At 40.5% G+C, this 24,210-nt stretch overlaps 1 protein-coding gene across 1 annotated transcript in view; it reads left to right on the top strand.

Moving 5' to 3' along the window:
• Nucleotides 1–22,513, top strand: part of LOC131253004 (diaminopimelate epimerase, chloroplastic) — a 37,072-nt gene extending 14,559 nt beyond the window's left edge. Inside the window, exons 5-9 of the mRNA XM_058253821.1 lie at nt 713–892; nt 10,807–10,891; nt 18,711–18,770; nt 22,048–22,121; nt 22,243–22,513. Of these exons, the coding sequence (XP_058109804.1) occupies nt 713–892; nt 10,807–10,891; nt 18,711–18,770; nt 22,048–22,121; nt 22,243–22,359 (516 nt within the window). The 3' untranslated portion in view covers nt 22,360–22,513. The remainder of the gene's footprint in view (nt 1–712; nt 893–10,806; nt 10,892–18,710; nt 18,771–22,047; nt 22,122–22,242) is intronic.
• The last annotated feature ends 1,697 nt before the right edge of the window (nt 22,514–24,210 follow it).

The following is a 24,210-nucleotide window of genomic DNA, read 5'->3' as shown; positions in this document are numbered from 1 at the left end:
TAGAGGTCCAGCTAGAGCATCTTTCTTCTTGGAAATTTGTCAGTATTCATAACAATGGCCCAAATTGAGGCAGAAACTCGGTTCAGGTTCACTGCAGAAAAGTTTTAAAAATTGAGGAAGTTTTTGATTTGTGTCGTCATTGCCGGTCCCAAGTGAGATATAGGAGGGTGGTTGCATCAGGTTGATAGTCGACCTTAAAACTTTGGACGCAGCTTTTTCTTGTGAATCCTGACAATCTGACGTTTCAAGCTGGTCCTTGATAGAGTGGAATAACCGAACATGATTTGTGTAGCCGACCCCAATCAGTTGGATACAGCTCAGATAATGATGATAATGGCATCTTTCTTGACACCCATGTATCCTTTTTCCTAATTTCAAATACCTCAAGTGAAGTGTTTTAGTCTTAAAGGTGGTTTTGGAAACATCCTCCCATTGGAGATTAGATGATCAGTGTGTTACCTTTTATTGATATATGCATCTTATCAAAAAATTTCCCCTTTCCAGGAGCCACTATTTGCATAAATAGTGGTACCCTCTATTTCTGCTTTTGCTAATTCAGTACTATAGACTTGTCTATTATAAAAAAGTAGAAAAAATTGCTACTATCAATCAAGGTTGGTATGCATATCAATTCCCTTTTTCTGTCACACCATTTTTGGTTCTTCAGAGTATATTCTGTCTAAATGCTGCTTATTTATCTCTGCATTTGCAGGTTAGAGTTGATATGGGCCAACCGGTACTTAAACCATCAGATGTACCTACCGAACTACCAGCAAATAAAAATGGGGCTGTTATTGGAGCAGAACTAGTAGTCGACAATGTTCCATGGAACGTGACATGTGTCAGCATGGGAAATCCTCATTGTGTTACGTTTGCAACAAAAGAAAGCGCGGTAGGTTTTTCAGTAGAAAAGCACAGACTTGATGTCTATTCTTAAGTTTATTTGTAGGTATTTGAGCTCATCCTCCTGTTTTTCAGTCAGTTATAAGCTATATAGTCCCTCATGGTGTTCTGATTCTCTTTTTATGCCAATTTTTTTTTGCATAAGTTACTTTTTTCTTGTTTCAGCACACCAAATGGTTTCAGCACACCTCATCCAGTTGTTGTCTAGTGGTGCCCCTCTCGGAAAACCTAAATCAAATGGGTATGAGGGAGTTTGGAGTCCCATGTTTCTTGCCTCAAACGGCCCCTTGTTTTAGGCCGGACTTTCCTTCGGGCATGGTGATGCCAGACCTAGGCCTATTTTACCCAACAAATTGTTTTGCACCATATTTTAGAGTCAATTGCTAGTGCAAAATCTAAATCCATTCTTTGATTGGTCCCACCCATGCCATTAAAACAATGGGTCTTGGGAGTTGGAACCTCCAACCTACTGCAGCCATGGACAATATATTGTGCCATTTTGTCTACTTTTTTCCCCTTTAAGGAGACATACATCGCATGTTGCTGTAGAAATCAAGGGAATAAGGAACATAGAAAACGTTCCCATCCCTTCCAATCACATGACACTTTTTTTTTCCTTGCTAAAGAAGAAGGAACCATACACGGCATCTTGCGTTAGAAGTCAAGGGAGTAAGGAAGATAGAATTAGTGTTTGAAATATCAGTATTGCGTTACGTATCACACCCTTGGGATACGGATACACACATGGGATATATCGATTGTATCGTGTAACGTATCGCTGTTGTTGGAAACATGGGGAAACATTGGGAAATTGGTCAATTTTTTTCAATGAAACTTCAGTGATTGTTAAAAGAGACATTAATACACACTTATAAATCAAAACATTACAAAAAAAAAGTGCACATAATAGATTTTCTTTGTATGAGGTCCTAATCTATGCGCTGTCTAACTGAATTGATGCAAGTATATTCGAAGTCTATTAATAGAATTTATAAATGTAAGAAGACAAGGTTTTAAATATCGATGATATCGGCTGATATAACCCATGATATATCTTGTATCCCACCTATGCGATACGGAACACACAGGTAGTGCCAATATATCCCACATGTTTGATCCATTGAGCATTTTTAATTTCTAATCCTTTTTTTTTTTTTTTTTGAAATTATGTTAAATCAGTATCAAATGGTTATAAATCTATTGGTCCTTTATGTTTTGCATGAAAAATCATGGAGTTGAGCTTTGATTTTGATATCCATTGGTTCTTCATGTTCTCCATGTTTTTTTTTCAAAATTTTCCTTCAACTAGCTATTAATTGAAACTACTTTCGAAGTATTTAGGAGTATTTGATTAGATGATGATCACATACACTCTAATTTCAAAATTTGAGTGTAGGTGGTCCGATTTGGGGAAAATTCAAAATTTCCCAAATTTCTCTCAAATTGCTTGCAATGTTGCACTCCAAACTTGAAATCAAGAATGCGGAGGGCTGATTTACTGATTTCTTAAGTCCTTGTCAATTTTCGAAAAATAAGAATCATTTTAAATTAAAAATTAATAAAAAAATGGTTAAAATATTAATTTTTTTTCTCAAAATTTCCCTTCAACCAGCCATCAATTGAGACTAATTTTGAAGTATTTAGAAGTGTTTGATGAAATGATCATCACATACACTCTAAATGTTATACATTCAATTTGAATATAGTTGCATTAGTTTAGTTAGACAACGCATAGCTTAGGAGCCTATGCAAAGGAAACTAATGCGGACATCAGTGGTGTACCTTTAGAGTGTACCAGAGGAGGCATCGCCAACAGACTACCGGTGCAAAGGAGTTGATGTGGATGGACGTTAGGTGCATTGGACCCATTTTTTGACGCGTTATGAGTGCAGGAGCGGCATGACCACACCCTGACCATAGATCATGGGTCGGATTTCACACCTTACTACACGGGTGTTTTAGTTTTATGCATTTTTGTTCTTTTTTCTTGTTTCAGGGGCTTTATTGCACTTTCTTTATTTTTTCGTCTTTTTCGTTATTTTTCTTATTTTCAGGGGCTTTAGTGCACATTTACTTTTTCCATAGTCTATATATACGTTGTGAGAAACCCTATTTTCATTATTATTGAATGAATAAAAATTCGTATTTTTTCCTCTTTATTCAAGAGATTAGGGTTTCAGGATTGATCCTTGGGTGTTGAGGATTCCATCCCGATTTCAGGTTTCTTTCTTTCTAAATCTTTGAGGTGCAGGAAAAGGTAAGAATCATCCTCTTTATTTTCTTTTGACGACAAAAGGACCTGTACTTTCTTTATCTCGAACCCTTCATTCTTCACACCTTTCGTTCCTATCTGGATATCCTTTCTAGTTTGAACGGAAAAGTGGGATGGTTAGTCAGTAGAATCAGATCCAAACTTGACTGTGGGCTGACTTATGGTAGATCTGGGATATCCTCATATCCCTAGGTCCTCCCTTTTTACTGTTTACGTGATCTTATGCTAAGGGGTATGATCCGGACGGAATAACTTCATCTTTGTGTTGAGATTTACCTAATCCCTTTGATTGAAAACGGTTAGTTAATTGGTGTATTTATTTGAACATTCTTTAACCTGATTATACATGCATCTAGGGTTAGGTCATCACATGTTCCTGCATCAAATTTGGTATCAGAGCCCAATTTTAGCGTAGGCCAGTTTATTGTCAATCCGTCTTTGTAGGGAAATTTTTTTACAGAAACCATTTGCCCAATTTAAAAAACCCGTGTGACTAGCTCTGGGTAGGGGACATATTTTGTTGAGTTTAGTCATTCCTTTTTCCTAGGTTTTGTTGAGTCCTCATATAGATCTAGGCCATATAGGGTAGTTGTATTGCATTGGTATCATCGTTTTTACCACTTTCTCGCACATATATCTAGGGCCATTCACTCGTCATTCCTAGTGTATGCCCACGCGCACTAGTCGTGGGTTTGGTCTCCATTACACCATGGACTCCGATCAATTTGCGAAGGCTATGGAGGGCCTAACCAAGAGAATGGATCAACAGTTTCGAACCTTAAGGGATGATATCACGTAGCAGTTTGCGCATCAAGATGGTAGGTTCACGCGTCTAGAGGAGAGTTGTGCGTCTAGAAGCTGGTATTCCAACTGCCACTGTAGGTGAAATCCAGGTGACCCCTGACACTGAGGTTGTTGATCAGTCCCAAGTTGTGGCCCTAATTCGCCTAGGGATGGTTTGGGCGCAGGCCAGGCCCGTGGGCCTAACAACAGACATGATGGGGTATATCCATTACCACCCATACACAATCGTCATCCTGTTCTTCCTGCCCATTGGGAGGGCCATGATGGGGTATGTCGTCAGCACCCCTAGAGATATCATGAGCATGAAGACCCTTTTTTTAGGGTCATGAAGGGCATCAAGGTTGACGCCTCCAGTTTTGATGGGAGATTGGACCATAAAGTTTTTTTTTGACTGGTTGCCAGACATGGACCACTTCTTTGAGGGGCAAGATCTGTCAGACCCACGACAAGTCGGGTTAGCCAAGATGAAATTGGTAGGCCAAGGAAAACTATATTGGGGAAATGTGGAGTGTCACCGTGAGCGATCTGGAGAGGGGCCAGTTCTCTTTTGGATTGAGATAAAAGAGTTGTTGTGAGAGAAGTATGTTCCCATTTCTTACAGGCAGAGGTTATTGGATCAATGACATATTTTGCGCCAAGGATCCATGACGGTGACGGAATATATTGCCAAGTTCGATGAATATATGATGAGGTGCGATGTGGATGAGGACCCTGCTGTGGTTTTCTCCCGTTTCCATATGGGCCTCAGGCCTGAGCTTCAGTAGGAGTTCATGCTTCACATGGTTACCAGTCTGGAACATGCTTATCAGGTGGTGCAGGAATTGGAGCACTGTGTGCCAGTCCAATGTGAGGGGGATTGATTTTCGACTTACTATGCCTAGAGTAGCTCCGCAGGGAGTGAGACCCCAGGTTGGAATTCAACCTAGAGCTCAACCTATCACCCTGCCAATCAACAGAAATCGAAGTAATAATATGGCTAGGCCAAGTACTAGGCCCGTGATGCCAGGGCGGTGCTACGGCTGTGGTGGCATGGGTCACATCGCTGTCGAGTGTTCAAATAAGGGTGGGCGCATCCGAACACTCCACAGAAGAAGTGGCAGATAAAGTTGATGGTGACCAGGATGATGAGGAGATCATTATCCCCTCCCTTGACCCGGCTAGTGATGCCGATGATGATACTATGGAGACTATCCCACTTGTAGTGGTGAGGTGCGCCTTGACGCAGATGAAAGATAGAGAAGATTGGCGCAGAACCATCATTTTCTAGTTACTTTGACTCGCCTGGGGTTGTAAAGTTATCATAGATAGCGGGAGCTGTGAGAATGTAGTTTCCCCAGTTACTTTGACTCACCCGGGGTTGAAGCCAGTCCCTCACCCCAACCCATAAAGAGTTTCTTGGGTGGGTGCTACATCCCTCCCTGTGAACCAGCAATGCCTTGTTTCAATTGAGTTTGGACCATACAAGGACAAGTTGTGGTGTGATGTGGTCACGATGGACGTTGGTCATATCATCTTGGGAAGGCTATGGCTCTATGACAAAGATGTCACAATATTTAGGTGTACAAATAATTGTGTATTTAAGCATGAAGGAAAGAAGCTTGTCTTGAGCCCGCTCCCTCCCAAATCGTCACCAGGAGCGAAAGATGTTGCGTCCCCAGGCGGTCTTAAGAGTCAAAGGGCGCCTCAGTCGAAGTCTCTCCACATCATAGATGCTAAGGAGTTTGAGAGAGAAAGGCGGGGACTATGGTGTTCGGCCTGCTAGCTAGGGAGAGTACACCTGAGGTTGCTATGAGATACCCCAGGAGGCTTGTTTGGTCCTAGAGGAGTTTCGGGATGTCTTTTCTATGGACCTTCCAGATGAGCTTCCACCGATGGGAGACATTCAACATGCAATAAATCTCGTCCCAGGGGCGACCCTACCAAACCTCCCTCACTACAGAATGAACCACACTAAGCATGCCGAGTTGAAGAGGTAGGTGGACGAATTGCTTAAAAAGGGATTCATTTGTGAGAGTATGAGACCGTGCGCCGTGCCCACGCTTCTTACACCCAAGAAAGACTGCATGTGGCGCATGTGTGTTGATAGTAGAGTCATAAACAAGATCACTATCAAGTATCGGTTTCCCATCCCGAGGCTTGATGACATGCTTGACATGATGGCCACCTCTACTATCTTTTCAAAAATTGACCTCAAGAGTTGTTATCACCAAATTCGTGTTCGCCCGGGAGATGAATGGAAAACTGTCTTCAAGACGAAGGATGGGCTGTACGAGTGGCTAATTATGCCCTCCGGGTTAACCAATGCCCCAAGTACGTTTATGAGGGTGATGACCCAGGTGCTGCAACCCTTTATGGGCGAGCTTTTAGTTGCGTACTTCGATGATATCCTCATCTATAGTACGTCCCCTAACCATTACATCAAGCACTTGAGGTAGGTCTGTAACGCCTTGCGCGTAGAAAAGCTCTACGCGAACCTCAAGAAATATTCTTTCTTGACCTCCCGTGTTATCTTCCTGGGGTTCGTTGTATCATCAAAGGGTATGTCTGCAGACCCTGAGAAAGTCAAGGCCATTGTCAATTGGCCTGAGCCGCGTACCATACACAACGTGCGGAGTTTTCACGGCTTAGCTACGTTCTATCGACGGTTCATCCGTGGATTTAGCTCGATTATGGCTCCTATCACAGATTGCATACGAAAAGGAGAGTTTCAATGGACTAAAGCTGCGACACTGGCTTTATCAAAAATTATAAAGAAGATGACAGAAGCGCCAGTCATGCGTCTACCTGACTTTACGAAAGCCTTTGAGGTAGCGTATGACGCGTCAGGAATTGTTATAGGTGGAGTGTTAAGCCAAGAGGGACATCCTGTGGCCTTTTTCAGTGAAAAGCTGAACAAGGTTAAACAACGCTACTCCGCTTATGACAAGGAGTTCTATGCGGTTGTGCAATCATTGGGCCATTGACGACATTATTTATTACCACAAGAATTTGTCCTGTTCTTTGATCATGAGGCCTTGAAATATTTGAGCTTTCAGAAGAAGTTGAGCCCTAGGCATGCCAAGTGGGCACAATTTCTTCAAGAGTACATGTTTGTGCTTAAGCATAAGGCCGGAAAAGATAATAAGGTTGCAGACGCGCTTAGCCATCGCATCATGACACTGCGTTCCATGAGAATTGAAGTTACAGGCTTTGAGCATCTCAAGGGTGAGTACTCAAACTGTCCTGATTTTTGGGATCATTTATGCGTCATTGTCTAGTGACACGCCCTCGAGGAGTGCGGAGTTCGTCCTTACAGATGAATATCTTTTTAGAGGGGACAAGCTCTGTATCCCATACACATCCCTCCGCGATTTTCTTGTTTGGGAGCTGCATGTTGGAGGGATGGCAGGTCACTTTGGTCGAGATAAAATAATTGCCCGTGTATCTGATCGTTTCTATTGGCCTAATCTCTAACGAGATGCGGCTAAGATTGTAGGGCCTTGTCGGACATGTCAACTGGCGAAGCAGAGGAAGCAAAATACAGGTTTATTTATTCCTTTGCCAGTTCCACATGCCCTGTGGCAAGATGTCAGTATGGACTTCGTGCTTGGGCTTCCCAAGAATATTCTTAAGCACGACTTCATACTTGTGGTTGTTGATCGATTTTCTAAGATGACCCATTTCCTACTCTGTTATAAGACCTCAGATGCCTCCCACGTTGCTAAGTTATTCTTTCCGGAGGTTGCGCGACTCCATGGAGTACCTAGATCTATCGTGTCTGATAGAGATACTAGGTTCACTAGTTATTTTTGGAAGACTCTATGACATCTTTTGGGTACGAGGCTCCAATTTTCTTCAGCATATCATCCCCAGTCAGATGGTCAAATAAAGGTAGTGAACTGTAGCCTAGGGAATTTGTTACGATGTCTGGTTGGAGACCACTACAGGACCTGGGACACTGTTCTTCCCACAACAGAGTTCGCGTATAATTCTTCAGCGAATAAGTCCACAGGAATGAGCCCATTTGAAATTGTTTCAGGTCTTAGACCCAAGCCCCCATAGATTTGATCCCCATGGCTACTCGACAGCATCCTTCAGAGTTAGGAGAGTTCTTTGCCTAGCATATACATGCATTGCATAGTGAGATCAGGAGGAAGATTAATTCAAGTAATGAACATTATAAACTTTCTGCTGACAGTCACAGGAGATTTAGGAAATTTCAACCTGGAGATGACGTCATGGTTCGTATTAGGTCTGATCGGTTTCCACCTGGATCCGTGAAGAAGCTTCATGCTTGTAGCATAGGCCCACGTAAAATTGTAAAAAGGTTGGGGTCTAATGCTTATGTTGTTGATATCCTTGCTACCATGGGCATCAGTTCCACATTTAATGTGGAGGATCTAGTTCCCTTTCACGAGCCATTACCTCTATCCACTAGTTCCCCTGTTTCTTCTCATACCCCCCTTATATATGGACCTTGGCCACAGCCTGATCTTCCTTTACCCATTTTACCTTCTCTTTCACCTGCACCGAGAAGAGACGAGATAGAGGAAATTTTAGACTCCGAGGTGTTTTCCACTCGCTCCAGGGGTTTCCAGAAATTCCTAGTCAAATGAAGGAACAGGCCCATTACAGATAACTCTTGGATCACAGAGGCAGAGCTGCAGCGCATCGACCTCGATTTGCTCGAGAGATACAGGAGTTCGCTTTCGCTAGTGGCGAATTCTTCCTACCCGGGGAGAATTGATGCAGACATCAGTGGTGCACCCTTTAGAGTGTACCAGAGGAGAAAGCGTCGCCGACAGAGTACCGGAGCGGAGGAGTTGATGTGGATGGACGTTGGTTCCATTGAACCCATTTTCTGACGCGTTACGAGTGCAAGAGCGACATGACCGCACCTTGACCATAGATTCATGGGTCGGATTTCACACCCTACCACACGGGTGTTTTAGTTTTATGTGTTTTTGTTCTTTTTTCTTGTTTCAGGGGCTTTATTGCACTTTCTTTATTTTTTTCGTCTTTTTTTGGTTATTTTTCTTGTTTTCAGGGGCTTTAGTGCACTTTTACTTTTTCCATAGCTTATATATACGTTGTGAGAAATTTGTATTTTTTCTTCATCTTTATTCAAGAGATTAAGGTTTCAGGATTGGCCTCTGGGTGTTGAGGATTCCACCCCGATTTCAGGTTTCCTTCTTTATAGATCTTCGAGGTGCAGGAAAAGGTAAGAATCATCCTCTTTCTTTTCTTTTGATGACAAAAAGACTTGTACTTTTTCATCTTGAACTCTTCATTCTTCACACCTTTCGTTCCAATCTAGATATCCCATTTCTAGTTTGAACGGAAAAGTGGGATGGTTAGTCATAGAATCAGATTCAAACTTAACCGTGGACTGACTTATAGTAGATCTGGGATATCCTCATATCCCTAGGTCCTCCCTTTTTACTGTTTACGTGATCTTATGCTAAGAGGCATGATCCTGACGTAATAACCTCATATTTGTGTTGAGATTTACCTAATCCCTTTGGTTGGAAACGGTTAGTTAATTAGTGTATTTATTTGAACATTCTTTAACCCGATTATACATGCATCTAGGGTTAGGTCATCACATGTCCCTGCATCAGAAACCTATTATGTGCGCTTCTTTTTTGAGATGTTATGATTTAAAAGTCTGTATTAAGGTCTTTTTAAAAAAATAAATAAATAAATAAAATAAATTTTAATAACAATTCTTGAAGTTTCATTGAAAAATTCAACCATTTCCCCCATGTTTCCCAAAAAGTGCGATAAATTACCCGATACAGCCGATATATCCTGTGCGATAACCGATACGTATCTGTATACCAAGGATATGATATGTAACGCGATACTGGTATTTCAAACATTTAGAAGACGTGTGGAAACACAAGCAATACATTCAAAAGAAAAAGAAAAATCGCTAGATTAGGTTATATGTTTGATTTTATGTTTGAAAACAAAGATCACAATCGATTTGCAAGAAATTAGGAAGTTTTGATTTTTTTTTGTTTTTTTCAATTTTCCGCAACTCGGCCCATCTCCAAATCTTGAAATCAAAGCACCAAATCCATAAATTTTCATGCAAAACATGAAAATTCATGGATTTGTAACAATTTGACACTAATGTAACATAATTTACTGGGAAAAAAAAGGATAAAAAATGCTCACAGGATTGAACATGCGGGATATATTGCACTACTAGTGTGTTTCGTATCGCATAGGTGGGATACAAGATATATCGTGGGATATATCGGCCAATATTGTCAATTCTTAAAAGACTGGATAGAACACATTTCATCCGTTTTGGACACATGACTCCCATCATTTTATCTCGAAGACTGTTGTTAAAGACGTCAATGTCAAAAAACGATAGTTACGCACAAACAGACAGGCACGTGCGCACACACACAAGACTATAGGCAAAATATGTTAATGTCGAAAAATAATAGCTACACACACAGACAGACGTGCGTGCACGCGCAAACACACACCCACCCACACCCACATAGACACAAATGGACGCACTCACATGTGTACACATGCACACACCCCACACACACATATACCAACACTCACAAGCCTATGCACACTCACACTCACACCCAAGCACACCCACACCCACCCACATATACACGTACTTGTATTATGCAAACCCTAAATGGTAAAGATAAGGTTATGATGATGATTATCCTTTTTCCTATTCTATGATGTCAGAAATCATGTATATACGCCCAAGTAAAGATGAAGATTTATCTTTTGTTTAGACAGTGACATTCCCATCATTTATCATGCTTATATATGACTGTTCAATGCCTCATAATAGCAGTGGACAGGCTTTGCAGGTTGCTGACTTGAAGTTGGGAGATATCGGTCCAAAATTCGAACACCACAAAGTGTTTCCTTCTCGAACTAACACAGGTCAGCTTACTATATTTCCTTGGAGGCATTTTGAATGTGTTCATGTGTGTGCATTGCAACAAGTTGATTGTTCAGTGTCTTGGAATGCAAGTTTCATCAATATTGGTTGCAGACTATGATCAATAGACTGGATGCAAACTAGATAATTAGATATTTATGTTTCGTTTTCATTGGAAAATAAATGATTTTTTTGGAACTCATGCATTGAATTTTCAGCATTACAATTTGCCTTTAATGTGCTAGCATATAGAAACTATAGTTTTTGTTGATTCTTCTTAATAATTCTAGTGTTCCATACTTCCATATCTTTGATTTTATCCCTAAATCCTTTTTCTTCCCTATGAATTCTAGTTCTGACAAGAAGTCTGGTTCCTGCTCTTCCTATGCTATCATATTTATATATTGTACCAATTTAGTGTGTATGGGTTATGAGATTTCATTGATAAAAAGCCAAAATCAATAGGGTTATTGAACGTTCCCACTAACTTGCATCATCACCTATAGGAAACGCTTCTATAATTAGGTGGCAGTTTTTTGTATTTATTTGTTTTGCTCCTTCCTTCCTAGAGGAAATTGCTTTGGATAATGAAGAAATTCTCACGTCTGTCTTCAGTCCCATCACCCCAAGTGTAACACATGTAATGGAGGCTCTGGCTTTGAGAGAAGCTTTTTGCTTTTTGACCTACAAGTTCAATAGAGAGGTTATTGTGGAAGGAGACTTGTCGAACGTAGTTAAGTGGGCAAGACCATGGGGGTTTGAGTCATGGGAGCTATGCCATGCCTGAACCTTTTATTTTAGCTTATTTTTTGGGTTTGTGTGAGATTTTCATTGTTTGGTGAGCTTGCCTTCAAGGTTGTGGTTTGTTATAGTATATATGGGCTGCCATGGGCCTTTGTTCCTATTAGTTTTATGCTATTTCTCAGGTTTTTTCCTGTTTCCTATTTTTCCCTTGTACTTGGGAGTATTTTATGTAATTTGACGTATTTCGTCTTATAAATACAATAAGGTTGGATGTTCAACCCTATTGTAGTCTTTCCTTTCTTTCAAAGCTTTCCTACTTTACGTGGTATCAGAGGCTAAGGATTTTTCCTAGAGTTTCTTTGTTCCTTCCTCTCTTAATCTTTCTCCTTCAACGTATATTTCATTTTCAATCTCTTCTTGTTTTCTTTTCTTTTTCTTCTTCTTTTATACATATATTTCATCTTGTTTTGAGGGCCGTGGGTATTTTTTACCCACCAATTTGATTTGGTTTGAGAGGAGACCTGCGGCCGGAGATTTTTGAAGTTTTTTGAGATTTGTGGTGGAGTACAAATTTCGACTAAAGTTTTTGTTGAGCTTGAGACTTACGACCTTTCTTTTTGGACGATCTAAGAGAAGATTTTGCTGGACAAACAGTAGAAAATAAAATAAAGAAGAAATGTAGAGAAGAAGGAGAAGAAGGAAAGGAGAGAGGGAGAAACGGCTAAGGCCGTGTTGTGTATTTTTAAAGACCAACACACACACACATATATTAGCTTGAAGGAAATGCTATAGTGCTCCACAAGAGTACATGACAACCATACACACGGACACATAAAATTACATATATTTCCACACTCCTCAAGTCGGAGCATGTATAACGATCATGCCCAGCTTGGAATACATATAAATAAGATAGGGGACAGGTTCGGGGCATCATTATCCAAGTTCATGTGAGTGTTAGGGGAAGGTCCATGAAACGATACAAGATCTTCCACATTAAATGTGGAACCGATACTCATGTTAGGTGGAAGATCTATCAAGTAAGTATTCGAACCCAGTCTTTTCAAGATTTTATATGGTCCAACGTTACGGGCTTGCAATTTTTTAATGGTTCTCTGTGGAAACCTTTTTGGATGTATTTTAATTATGACTTCATCACCATAGCAAACTCTTTAAACCTATGGTGTGAGTCAGCAATCATTTTGTATGTTTCATTACTTGTATTGATTCCTTTTCTAATCTCCACATGCAAGTCATGCATATATTGTGTAGATGCATGTGCAGACTCTAAAGGCCTATGGAACACAGACATGGGTATGCAATCTGTAGGGGTCCTAGGCTCATCTACTTGTTTGTCCAAATTCACTTCCTCCCCAGGACTCATTTGATCGTGATGAAGGTTTGGTAGAGTCAATACGTGAATGTCCGGCACGGGTGTAAGCTCATCCAGTATGTCCTTTGGAATAACGAAATTGGACTCCTCCAATATCGGACTCACCTCAGATGGTAACTCTACACTACCCTTGGGTGTAACCTCAGGTGACATCTCCATAATAACCTTAGGTGTGACTTCACTTGCCACGTGGGCATACAACGTCAAATCAGTTTTAGTCTCTCTTTCAAACTCATTGGCATTAACTATAGGAAGAGACTTAAGTTGGAGTTTCGTCACACCTTCAGGACCACGTTTCTTGACGTCCACATTCTTTTTCGAGGTGCTTTTGGGCGGGAGAGGCTTCAAGACAATCCTTTTGCCTCCATATAGAAACGAACATGTATTCGAGCGACCGAACAATGTTGCGTCCCTGTCATACAACCAAGGCCTGCCCAAAATGATGTGGCCTATATCCATAGGCAAAACATTACACCACAACGTGTTCGTATAGGAACAAAACTGGATGGGAATGGGACAAAGTTGAGAAACTAGAATTGAAGATGTGTCAACCCATGAGACTTGATAGGGCTGAGGGTGAGGAACGACTAGCATACCTAAGCGATCCACAGTGTGAGCAGATACCACATTGATGCAACTGCCACAATCAATGATCACCTTGCAGTTTTTGCCACCATATTGGCATAAGTGTGGAAAATTGAATTCCTGCGCCAATCATCACTTTCTACAATTTGGCTTAAGGTGCGGCTAATAATTGTAAGTGGCACAGTCTCAACTCCTTCAATTTGATCCTCGGCTTGTGATTGGACATCTTCCCCAGTGTCGGGGTTTGCCTGAAGGGAGGCTTTAAGCCGATTGATACGCGCATTGGTCACAGTCAATTGAGTCGCTGTGGTCATATTGTGCGCTTCAATAGCCGTCAGACGATTTTTGATAGCGTTAGACGATTGTTGATAGCGTTAAGGGCTCGGCAATTTGTTCTAGATTCATAGTGAGATGTATGCAAAAATCACGTCCTGAACAAGTGGGCATACACAAGGACATTCTAAAGGAAACCCTAGGTCCTAGGACAATGTGATGACAATGATAGTACTAACCTAGAGTACGCTAGACACACTAACCAGAAAATTCAGCAAGTCACTATCCTCAAATCTTATGTTGAAAATTCAGCAAGATAGTAATCCGAGGGTGCTAAACTGAAAATTCAGCACGGGTGTAATCTGAAATTTACAAACTGAAAATTCAGCAATGTGACAACCTGAAATTACTATGCTGAAATTTCAATAATGGTATAAGTGGGGCCGAGAACTGATAATTCAACAATAAGATATTCCAACAAAAATTCAGCAATATGATCCTATATGCAATCCATACTCTACTAACCCTAGATGTGACTCTAGCCTAGATGCAACACAAAAATCCTATGCTAAACCTATTCTCTGATACCAAATTTGATGCAAGACACATGATTTAATGCTAGCATGCAATGTGGAGATTATGAAAGAGTCTATAAAATAATTCAATTAACAAAAGATGCTAACCTATCAATTAATTAAGAGTAAACAATATAAAATAAAATCTGATTTAACCTAAATCACATGCCTGCATGCTAAGAAATCACATAAATCAATCAAAACTAGAACTGATGGAAGGATAGAACTTTCAAATTAGCATAGGCACGTTTCACACTCAATAGACAGATTTGTAGGTTTTGTGATTAGGGTTAGGAAATGGGAAAATTTGAAATTAGGAAAATTAGAGTTAATGAGAATTGGAGATTTTGGAATTAGGGTTTTTAGAAATTGGAGAAAATAGAAAATTGAATATCTAGGGTTTAGAAGGTTGTAATGGGAAAGAAAAGAAGAAAAGAGAAGAAGAATAATAATACCTTTCGAAGAAGAGAGAGGAAGGATGTAAGAAGAAGAATACCTTTCGAAGATAAGAAAGAGGAAGGATGTACTTTGAGAAATCCACCACCAAACAAGTTTGTACCCTTCCACAATTCAATTGGAAGGGAGAGTTTATTTTATTTTATTATTATTTTTTTAAACCATAGAAAACAATGAGGAAAATTCCTTCACACAAGAGAGCTTCTCTCGTCTTTTTTTCTTCTCAAATCTCCACTAGGGTTGGAACTCCACTACCCTTGTGGTTTTATAATTAAAAAATTTGGAATTAAAATTCAGCATAATTACAATTATGCCACTCACTTAAGTAAAGTGGCCCATCATCCAAAATAAGAAAATTAAAACATTTATTGTGATCCCAACCATCAAATAAATCCTAAAAATAACAAAAAATATAAAGAAAGCAAGGGTAGAGTCCAGGGGGCCCAGATTAGGAAGATCTGGTTGGCCGATGGCCTGATCGACAATATCCAATGGTTGGATCGACACGAAATAGAAATCGTATGACTAAAATGATCTCCTAAGCATCCCACATGCATCATCCCAACATTGGGTCTTCCTGATGCACGTTTAATGCATGTTGGATCTTCAAAATGGCTCAGCTGGCCCCATATGGAACTCGTCTCCCATCCACAAAGAAAGTTGCTCTGATTTGGGTGGTCGTCTCCATCTTTGGTACACCCAAGTAGGTCCTCTGATGTCCCCATCAATTGGGTTAAATCCTTCTTTGCAGTCGTGACAGTGCGGGAAGTAATATCTCCTTACTGTGAATAAGTGTGTAAAGCCCCCATGCCCCCAAGGGTTAACATGTTTGTGTTGGTCAACATTTTAAATAGCAAATAGTGTGTAGCGTAGCGTTCAGCCCTCTGAAGTGTGAGGCGTAAGCTAAACTATACGCTACTTCTAGATTTTTAATCAAGGTTGCTCTTGGTTGCACCAATTTCATGATATTTTGCACAAAGTTAGATTGATTAATAGTGAAATTTGACAAAATTTCATGATATTTGGTGTAACCAAACGCAACTTAAAGCAATAGGAAAGGGCAATGATTAAGTATAAAGATAAAGAAAGAATAACAAAACCAATTTAACAGTGTTATTTATATTGAAAATAGAAAAATATAACAATTTTTTCAAAACATTAATTGATTTTAATGTTGTAGTGAAAAATAACCTGTAATGTGAGCTACGTAGCATGTGGCATAGTCTATGTAGCGTGTAGCGTATGCAAATTAATCATGTAGCGTAAGTTACATGTGACTTAAGCCATTTTCATGAGTTATGTAGTGTTAAGTCTAAGCTATGCTATGTGGTCTAAGCTACGCATCACATAGGGTAGCTATTTAGAACACCGATGTTGGTTGCTACAACTAACAAACTTCTTACATTAGACAATTTAAAGAAGCAAAAAATGGCTTTCCAAAACTTGTCCGTAAGGATGAGGAGCCAACTGGCCCGTTGTTCTTTCATTGCTTTGTGGCTAGGGAGGTATGGGTAACAAATGTTTTAAATATCGACGATATCGGCGTATATATCCCACGATATATCTTGTATCCCATCTTTGTGATACGAAGCACACTGGTAGTGCCGATATATCCCATTTGTTTGATTTGGTGAGCATTTTTAATTTTTGATCCCCCTTTTTTTTTGGTTGAAATTAATGTAAATCAGTGTCAAATGGTTACAAATCCATTGGTTCTTCATGTTTTGCACGAAAAATCATAGAGTTGGAGCTTTGATTTCGATATCCATTGGTCCTTCATGTTCTTTTTTTTTTTTTTTTTTTTGAATTTTTCTTTTAACCAGCTGTCAACTGAGACTAATTTCGAAGTATTTAGGAGTATTTGAAGAAATGATTATCACATATACTCTAATTTCGAAATTTGAGTGTAGGTGGTCCAATTTGGGAAAAGTTTAAAATTTTCTCAATTTCTCCAAATTGCTTGCAATATTGCACTCCAAATATGATATCAAGCATGTATGAGGGCTGATCTAATAATTTGTCAAGTCCTTGTCAATTTTAAGAAAATAAAACTACTTTTTTAATGAAAAATTAATAAAAAATTATTATTATTATTATTTTCAAAATTTCCCGTCAACCAGCTGTCAATTGAGACTAATTTCGAAGTATTTAGGAATGTTTGATGAAATGCTCATCACATACACTCTAAATGTTATGCATTCAATTTGAATATAATTGCATTAATTTAGTCAGACAACGGATAGCTTAGGACCCTATACAAAGAAAACATATTATGTGCGTTTCTTTTTTGACATGTTATGATTTAGAAGTGTGTATTAAGGTCTTTTTTTTTTTTTTTTTTAACAATCCCCGAAGTTTCATTGAAAAATTCAACCATTTTCCCAATGTTTCCCTATATTTACCAAAAAGTGCGATAAATTACCCGATACAAATGATATATCTCGTGCGATAACCGATATGCATCTATATCCCAAGGATGCGATATGTAACACAATACCAATATTTCGAACTGTGGGTAACTACGATTTGGGGTAGCTTGGTATTTTAACACCTTAGTTGGAAGGTGGAATGGTTGGCTGGACCATTCAATGGCAGCAAGGAGTCTCTTTGGAAGATGTGCTTGTTTGGGCATTTATGGGGTGCGTGGAAGGAGAGATGCTAGAATCTTTAAGAAAGACAGTTCACTGGTTGAATTTATGAGAAGTATCTTTCACGAGACTATTAATTGGGTGCTTGCAACACGGATTTCGAGACTGTTCCAAGGCAGAGCTCTTGGGTAACTGGGAGGGTTTGTGGCTAAATGTTTCTGCCAGTTTCTTTTGCTCCCAGCATTTCATAATTTTCTTTCACTGGTTTTGCTTAGGCTGGCCTGATCCTTAGTGACGTGAGGGTCACTTGTATTTGGTTTTTGAGCCTCTTTTCAATGTTTATCTTATAGTAATAAAATCTTCGACTTAAAAAAAATGCCTGTGTTGCAAAACAGTTACCAGAAATGGATAAGCCATACCTTTCATTGCAATTGGAGGGTATCTTGGACATGCATGTGGAGGGGGCCAAGCAGAATGCATATGGTCTTTAAATACTTTTTAACTTATAGATCAAGTATTGTTGTGTGGAGGTGTTGTGCTTCTCCACTTATTGCTAGAATATGGTCCCAAATTAAGTTGAGTTTTATGTGAAATGATTAAAGTCATGATCCTGAATTGTCCTGATTAGTGATTCACGATGTCTATGCCTGTGCGTCTGCTGTTATTTGCATTAGAGTAGATCATAGTTCTAAACCTCTGTGACTCAATTCAAAACTTGGCCATTTCAACTTGACTCGACAAGAATTGGAGCGGAGTCCCTAGTAATGTCTCTCGTAAGCCTGACCCAGTTGACACACAACCCAACTTGTTGGGTCCACTACTGGCACAGATACTCAGCTGACTTGTGGAGACTCAAAGCAGGTCACTACGAGAGTCATCAGTTCTATTTGTAAAAGTTGTATAAAAGGGCTGGCAAGATTTGATCCCACAACTTTGACAATGAAAGACATGCAGCATCACCACAATACTGGAACGTATTTTACATATTCACAACCATCTATTTTTTTTTTTTCTTTCTTTTTTTAAAACCGAATTAGCAAGTACCAATGTAAGTCAAGTGAAGACTCAGTCGAATCCTTGAGTTGATCCGACCCAGCTAGACATAGAGTCAAGCTGTTATACACACACACACACACACACACACACACACACGTGCTCTTCTGCCTTTTTAAAAATGTGCCATGAATTTCTTTGTTTTATTTTGCAGAATTTGTGCAAGTTTTCTCTCGTTCGCACCTGAAAATGCGTGTTTGGGAGCGTGGTGCAGGTACGAATTTTGGAATGAATTTTGTGCTGGAACTTAGAATTTTTTGTTATTTATGTTAATTAATTGATGGGAATTTATACATGTTTGTTGAGTTGGTCAATCATGCCCGGTAATCATATGCTGTTTCAGTAGAGTCAAATTTTGCGACTGCTAGTCTTCTCATTATGCAAGCATGTCTCTAATGTTGATCAAAACAGCCTGCTAAGTCTACTTGCTGGTGGGTCATGTGTGTATCACACCCAGGCCATTCATGAGGTGGCCCACCATTTATGTTCAGTAAATCCAGTCCATTATCAAACGCATTGCACATGTATGACCTTCAGCCACTTTTTGTCCCTTTTTGGTCCATATGGCCCTCTTGTTCGACCAACTTGATTTTTGTGCCACATTGCATACATTCAGGCCTACCCAATGAAAGGCCAAGATCTCTAATGCAAATGCCAGGCTCGAAGATGTTTCTACTTTGCACTTTTGGCGAGTGTTTGCATTTCTCCACTCAAAAACAGAATCTCTGTGCATGAGAACACCTGTATATTCAGAAAACCACAAAGGGGCGTGTTCAGATTCACTAACGTAGTGGAACTAACCAAACTGTAATTTCTGGCCTTCGAATTCATATTGAGGGTCTGGGCTCCAAATTTCAATTACATTGTCACAATTTGAGTATTGATTTTTTGGAATTTCCTCTTAGTTCAAGTAACCTGAATTTTGCAATACAACTCACTTTCGCATCCAAATGCAATCAAAATCTGGAATCTGGATGATGCATCCTCTAGCTCCTTAATTGCATTAGCTATGAGTGATTAAAAAGACAAGCCGAAGTTCCATCATGAGCTGACCATGGTCTAGGATTAAGCGGGTCCTGATGAGCCATGATCATCGTAGCTCATAAGAAAACTTTAGCTAATTCCAGTGTGTGTGTGTGTGGGGGAAAAAGGTACTATGCGCTCGAGCTGATGGGTCCGTCCCATGAGGTCGAGCTGTGTGGGCCCCACCGTGATGCATTTCGAACATCTACCCCGTCAGTCAGATGCACCATTCCATCGTGGGCTTAGGTCTCAAAAATCAAGTCAATCCGTGACTTGTGTTGGCCACACCACATACAGAAGTGGAGAGGGGCCGTGCACCATTAAAACATTCATAATCATTTTTTGGGCCCACCGAGATGTGGTTTGCAAATCCAGCCCATCCATTATGTGTGTCCCACTTGGATGAGGGTTTAGACCAAGTTTCAGCAGCATTCAAAACTCAGGTGGGCCCCACCAAGTGCTTTTATATGTTTTTGGCATGTCTTCACATGTTTTTAGATGGTATGGTCCACCTGAGTTCCGTATACGTCTGATTTTTGGGATATCCCATAATTTAAAGGGGACCCATCAAATGCACGGTGTTGATGGTCGACAAGCATCACGGTGGGGCCCACATAGCTCGACCTCATGGGAGCTTATTGTGAGGTTGAGCGCATAGTACCTTTTCCCATATATATATATATATATATATATATATATATATATATATATATATATATATCTTATTCTCCTTTCTATTCCAGCTAATTCCAGCTCATAAAAACACGCGTGTGCGCCCACACACAGATATATATATATATATATATATATATAGAGTCATGCTCCCCTGCGCACCTATGCACGTGCGCACCTTTGCACACGTGCCATGGGTGTCTAATCTGAACGGTCCATGTGATGCGGAATCCCATAAAACCTCACGTGACAAATTTTCACCCTGATCTAATATTCTAGTGGGCCATAGCAAATAGAAATGAAAATCAAGGGAGGAAACTGTTTTCATTTTTCATGGCCCATCAAAGTTTTAGATCAAAGTAAAACTTGGGCTTGGGGGGTTTCAGGAGGTGCTGCTTCACATGAACGGTTCAGATTTTGGATCCACATCACGTATGATGGGTTCTCAAAAAAGTTCGTACGTAGTACGTACGAACTGGTTCGCAGGTGAGCGTTTCCGTGTGTATATATATATATATACACACACACACACACACACATACGCACACACACATGTGAGCATTCCTATTTATGTGTGTATATAGGAATGCTCACCTGCGCACCTTCTTATGTGAGCATTCCTATATATGTGTGTGTGTATGTGTAGGAATGCTTACCTGCGCACCTTCTTACCTGAGCATTCCTATATGTGTGTGTGTGTGTGTGTGTGTACACACACATACATATAGGAATGCTCACCTGCACACGTGTCATGGGCACAAAATCTGAACGGTCCATGTGATGCGGCACCCCTTGAAACCTTACCAACCCAACTTTCAACCCGATACAAAACTCTGGTGAGCCATGGAAAAAGGTAACCGTTTCCTCCCTTGATTTGTATTTCTCTTTGCTATGACCCACTAGAGTTTTGTATTAGGTTGAAAATTGGGCTTGTGAGGTTTCAAGGGGTGCCGCATCACGTGGACCGTTCAGATTCTGTGCCCATGACACGTGTGCAAAGGTGCGCACAGGTGCTCACATAAGAAGGTGCGCAGGTGAGCATTCCTCCATATATATATATATATATATAGGAAATTGTACTATGAGGTCGACCTCATGGGAACTTCCCATGAGGTCGAGCTGTGTGGGCCCCACCATGATGTGTGTCGAACATCAACACCGTACATTTGATGGGTCCCCTTTAGGTTGTGGGATATCCCAAAAATCAGCCGTATACAGAACTCAGGTGGGCCATACCATCTAAAACCATGTGAAGACATGCCTAAAACATATAAAAACACTTAGTGGGGCCCACCTGAGTTTTGGATGTGGCTGAAACTTGGTCCAACTCCTCATCCAAGTAGGACACACAATGGATGGGCTAGATTTGTGAACCACATCTCGGTGGGCCCAATAAATGATTATGAAGGTTTTAATGGGAGGGTAACCCATCTCAACTGTTTTATGTGGTGTGGCCCACCCAAGTCACGAATTGGCTTGATTTTTAAGCCCTTGGCCCACCATGGAATGGTGCATCTGACTGATGGTGTTGATGTTTGACACATCACGGTGGGGCCCACACAACTCGACCTCATAGGAAGTTCCCATGAGGTCGATCTCATTGTACCATTAACACACACACACATATATATGTATGTATGTATATATATCTATATATGTATGTGTACACACACACACACACATATGCGTTTGTGTCCGTGTGCGTGCGTGCGTGTTTGTGTCCTTTTCATTACATCACGAAGGTTTAAAAAATGAGGAAAATTAGGTCGGTGATTTTGACAATATTCCAAATGCAGGAGCAACGCTAGCCTGTGGGACTGGGGCTTGCGCAGTGGTGGTTGCAGCGGTTCTCGAGGATCGTTCTGAGAGGGTGAGTCTAGGATGCTGTGATTTGAATATAGTTGAAGGAGATTCTCTCCAGTCTATGTGCATCTACATTGTCTTCCTCATGCTGTTAGAAGTGTTTAATCTTTCATCTGCTTGTGAAACAGAAATGCACTGTTGATTTACCTGGGGGCCCATTGGAAATTGAGTGGCAGGAGGAAGACAATCATGTTTACATGACAGGGCCCGCAGAGGTAGTGTTCTATGGATCTGTTCCCCTTTGATTCATTGATCAATGGGATGGCTCTCAAAGATGTTTAGTGAGAAAGGGACATCCATTGCACTGGAATTTTGTAGATTATCTCTAGCTCCTCTGTTTTTTAGCGCCTGTATGTACTGCTTTGCACATTCCACTATTTATATAGGAATTATTGGTCATTGTTACTTTCCTACTATCCATTTGAAAATGCTCTAGTTAAATTACAAATATAAGGCCCCTTTTATGCTCTCATGAGAAATATGAGTGGGACCCACTTGTTTGGCATTTGCCCAAGTGCACTCGCAGGCACTTCTAGAAGTGTTGATGTGGCGTGGTACAAGTGTGATTTCCAAACTGGTCAGCAGGTGGGGCCCTCAGCATGTAGGTTCCCTCGGCAAAATTCAGACCGGTTCTTCCACCCGGTGGACCACGATGTACATTTAATGTGGGCCATGCTACAATTCTGTTTAAGGCTTAGTTTCTCTTGTAAATGCAGCTTGCTTGATGATTGGATCAACTTGATTTTTCAGTGGGGAATCTACAAATTCAGTGGGACAGCCTGACGGACAGCTTGGATCACACAAATCAATGGCATGTGCTTGGTGAAGTCCAAATGCAATTCATTCATTTTGAATGTGGTGCAGGTGCAGGGTCTGCTGCCCATATTTGTCTTGTATCTTGTGTCGAGGCATGCTATGCAGGGAGATGGAGGCACGCTTATATCCACCATAATTGCGGTACACTTATATGTCAATTGGAACTGTTGATCTGGTGGGCCATCATACGAAGGGGCTGTAGCTCAAGAATAATCGTGAACGGGCTATCTTAAGCATCTCAGTGGCAGGCTGCAAATGGATGGAGCAAGAAAAAGTGCCAGTCCATAGTGAGTGAAAGTTGCGGTGATCGATCGGCTAGAATTGTCAAAATACAATTATTTTTGAGCTATGGCATGTCCACTCAGTGGCCCACCCTATCAATGGTTCCAATTGCAAGAGATGTGTGCTGCATGTATGGTGAAGATGCAGCTTCAGTGTCTTGACTTCATTTGATATAATATTAGCTGAACAAGGAGCCTTTATAATCTGAGTGTGGAATCCTGTTTCATTTTCTATTTGAAAAGGTGGGGCCCAGTTCTTTTGGTTTAACCAGTGTTTGGTTATTGTTTTGAATGAAAGGTGAGTACATAGAGTTAGGTTTGTTGGGTTGGAGTGGATTCTTCGAATGGAAATGGCCAACCAGACGAGGTATTGGAGGACCACAGGATGAACTACTCTCAGCAGATTTAAAAATAGCAACTTGCTTATGTAATTAGCTATCTATCATGATTCATGGTACGGCAGCATACGGTGGCATGCGGCAGCGATGATGGCATTGTCCTTTAATATAAAAATGTAAATTGGGCGGCTGAAGATTAGTTATTTTTCATTATCAAATACCATTAAGATGAACGGAGGAGAACGACCAATGAGTATGGGACGAATATACACAAGCAGGTATGTATGTGACATTCGCCGACTATGAATGTGTGGCTGTGCACGTGAAATCATGGGTGAGATTGCTCTTTGGAGTGTCTTTCCGCGGAATCTGGCAGGTATTTGCATAAAATACTATGATACATTGTGTTTGGATGCTCAATTGAACTGAATTGCAATAATTCAATTCTAGTCGGTAAAGTGGAAATGGCTTCATTTGGGTCTGGCCCCACTCAAGCCCACCTTGAAACTCATGGAATTGGAATTAAGTTTGGTGACGATAGAGATAGAGCATCCAAACGCACCCATATTATTTTAATCCGTTTTTGCCTGTTAAGCTCGGCGAGCAAAAATGACTCATAAATTACACGGATGCTCATGTATCTTTTTTTTTTTTTGGCTAC

The sequence above is a fragment of the Magnolia sinica genome, chromosome 8 (assembly GCF_029962835.1).
Source record: "Magnolia sinica isolate HGM2019 chromosome 8, MsV1, whole genome shotgun sequence".
NCBI classification, from domain to species: Eukaryota; Viridiplantae; Streptophyta; class Magnoliopsida; order Magnoliales; family Magnoliaceae; genus Magnolia; species Magnolia sinica.
Note: the sequence above shows the minus strand (reverse complement) of the source record. Positions and strands in the feature narration are given on the sequence as shown.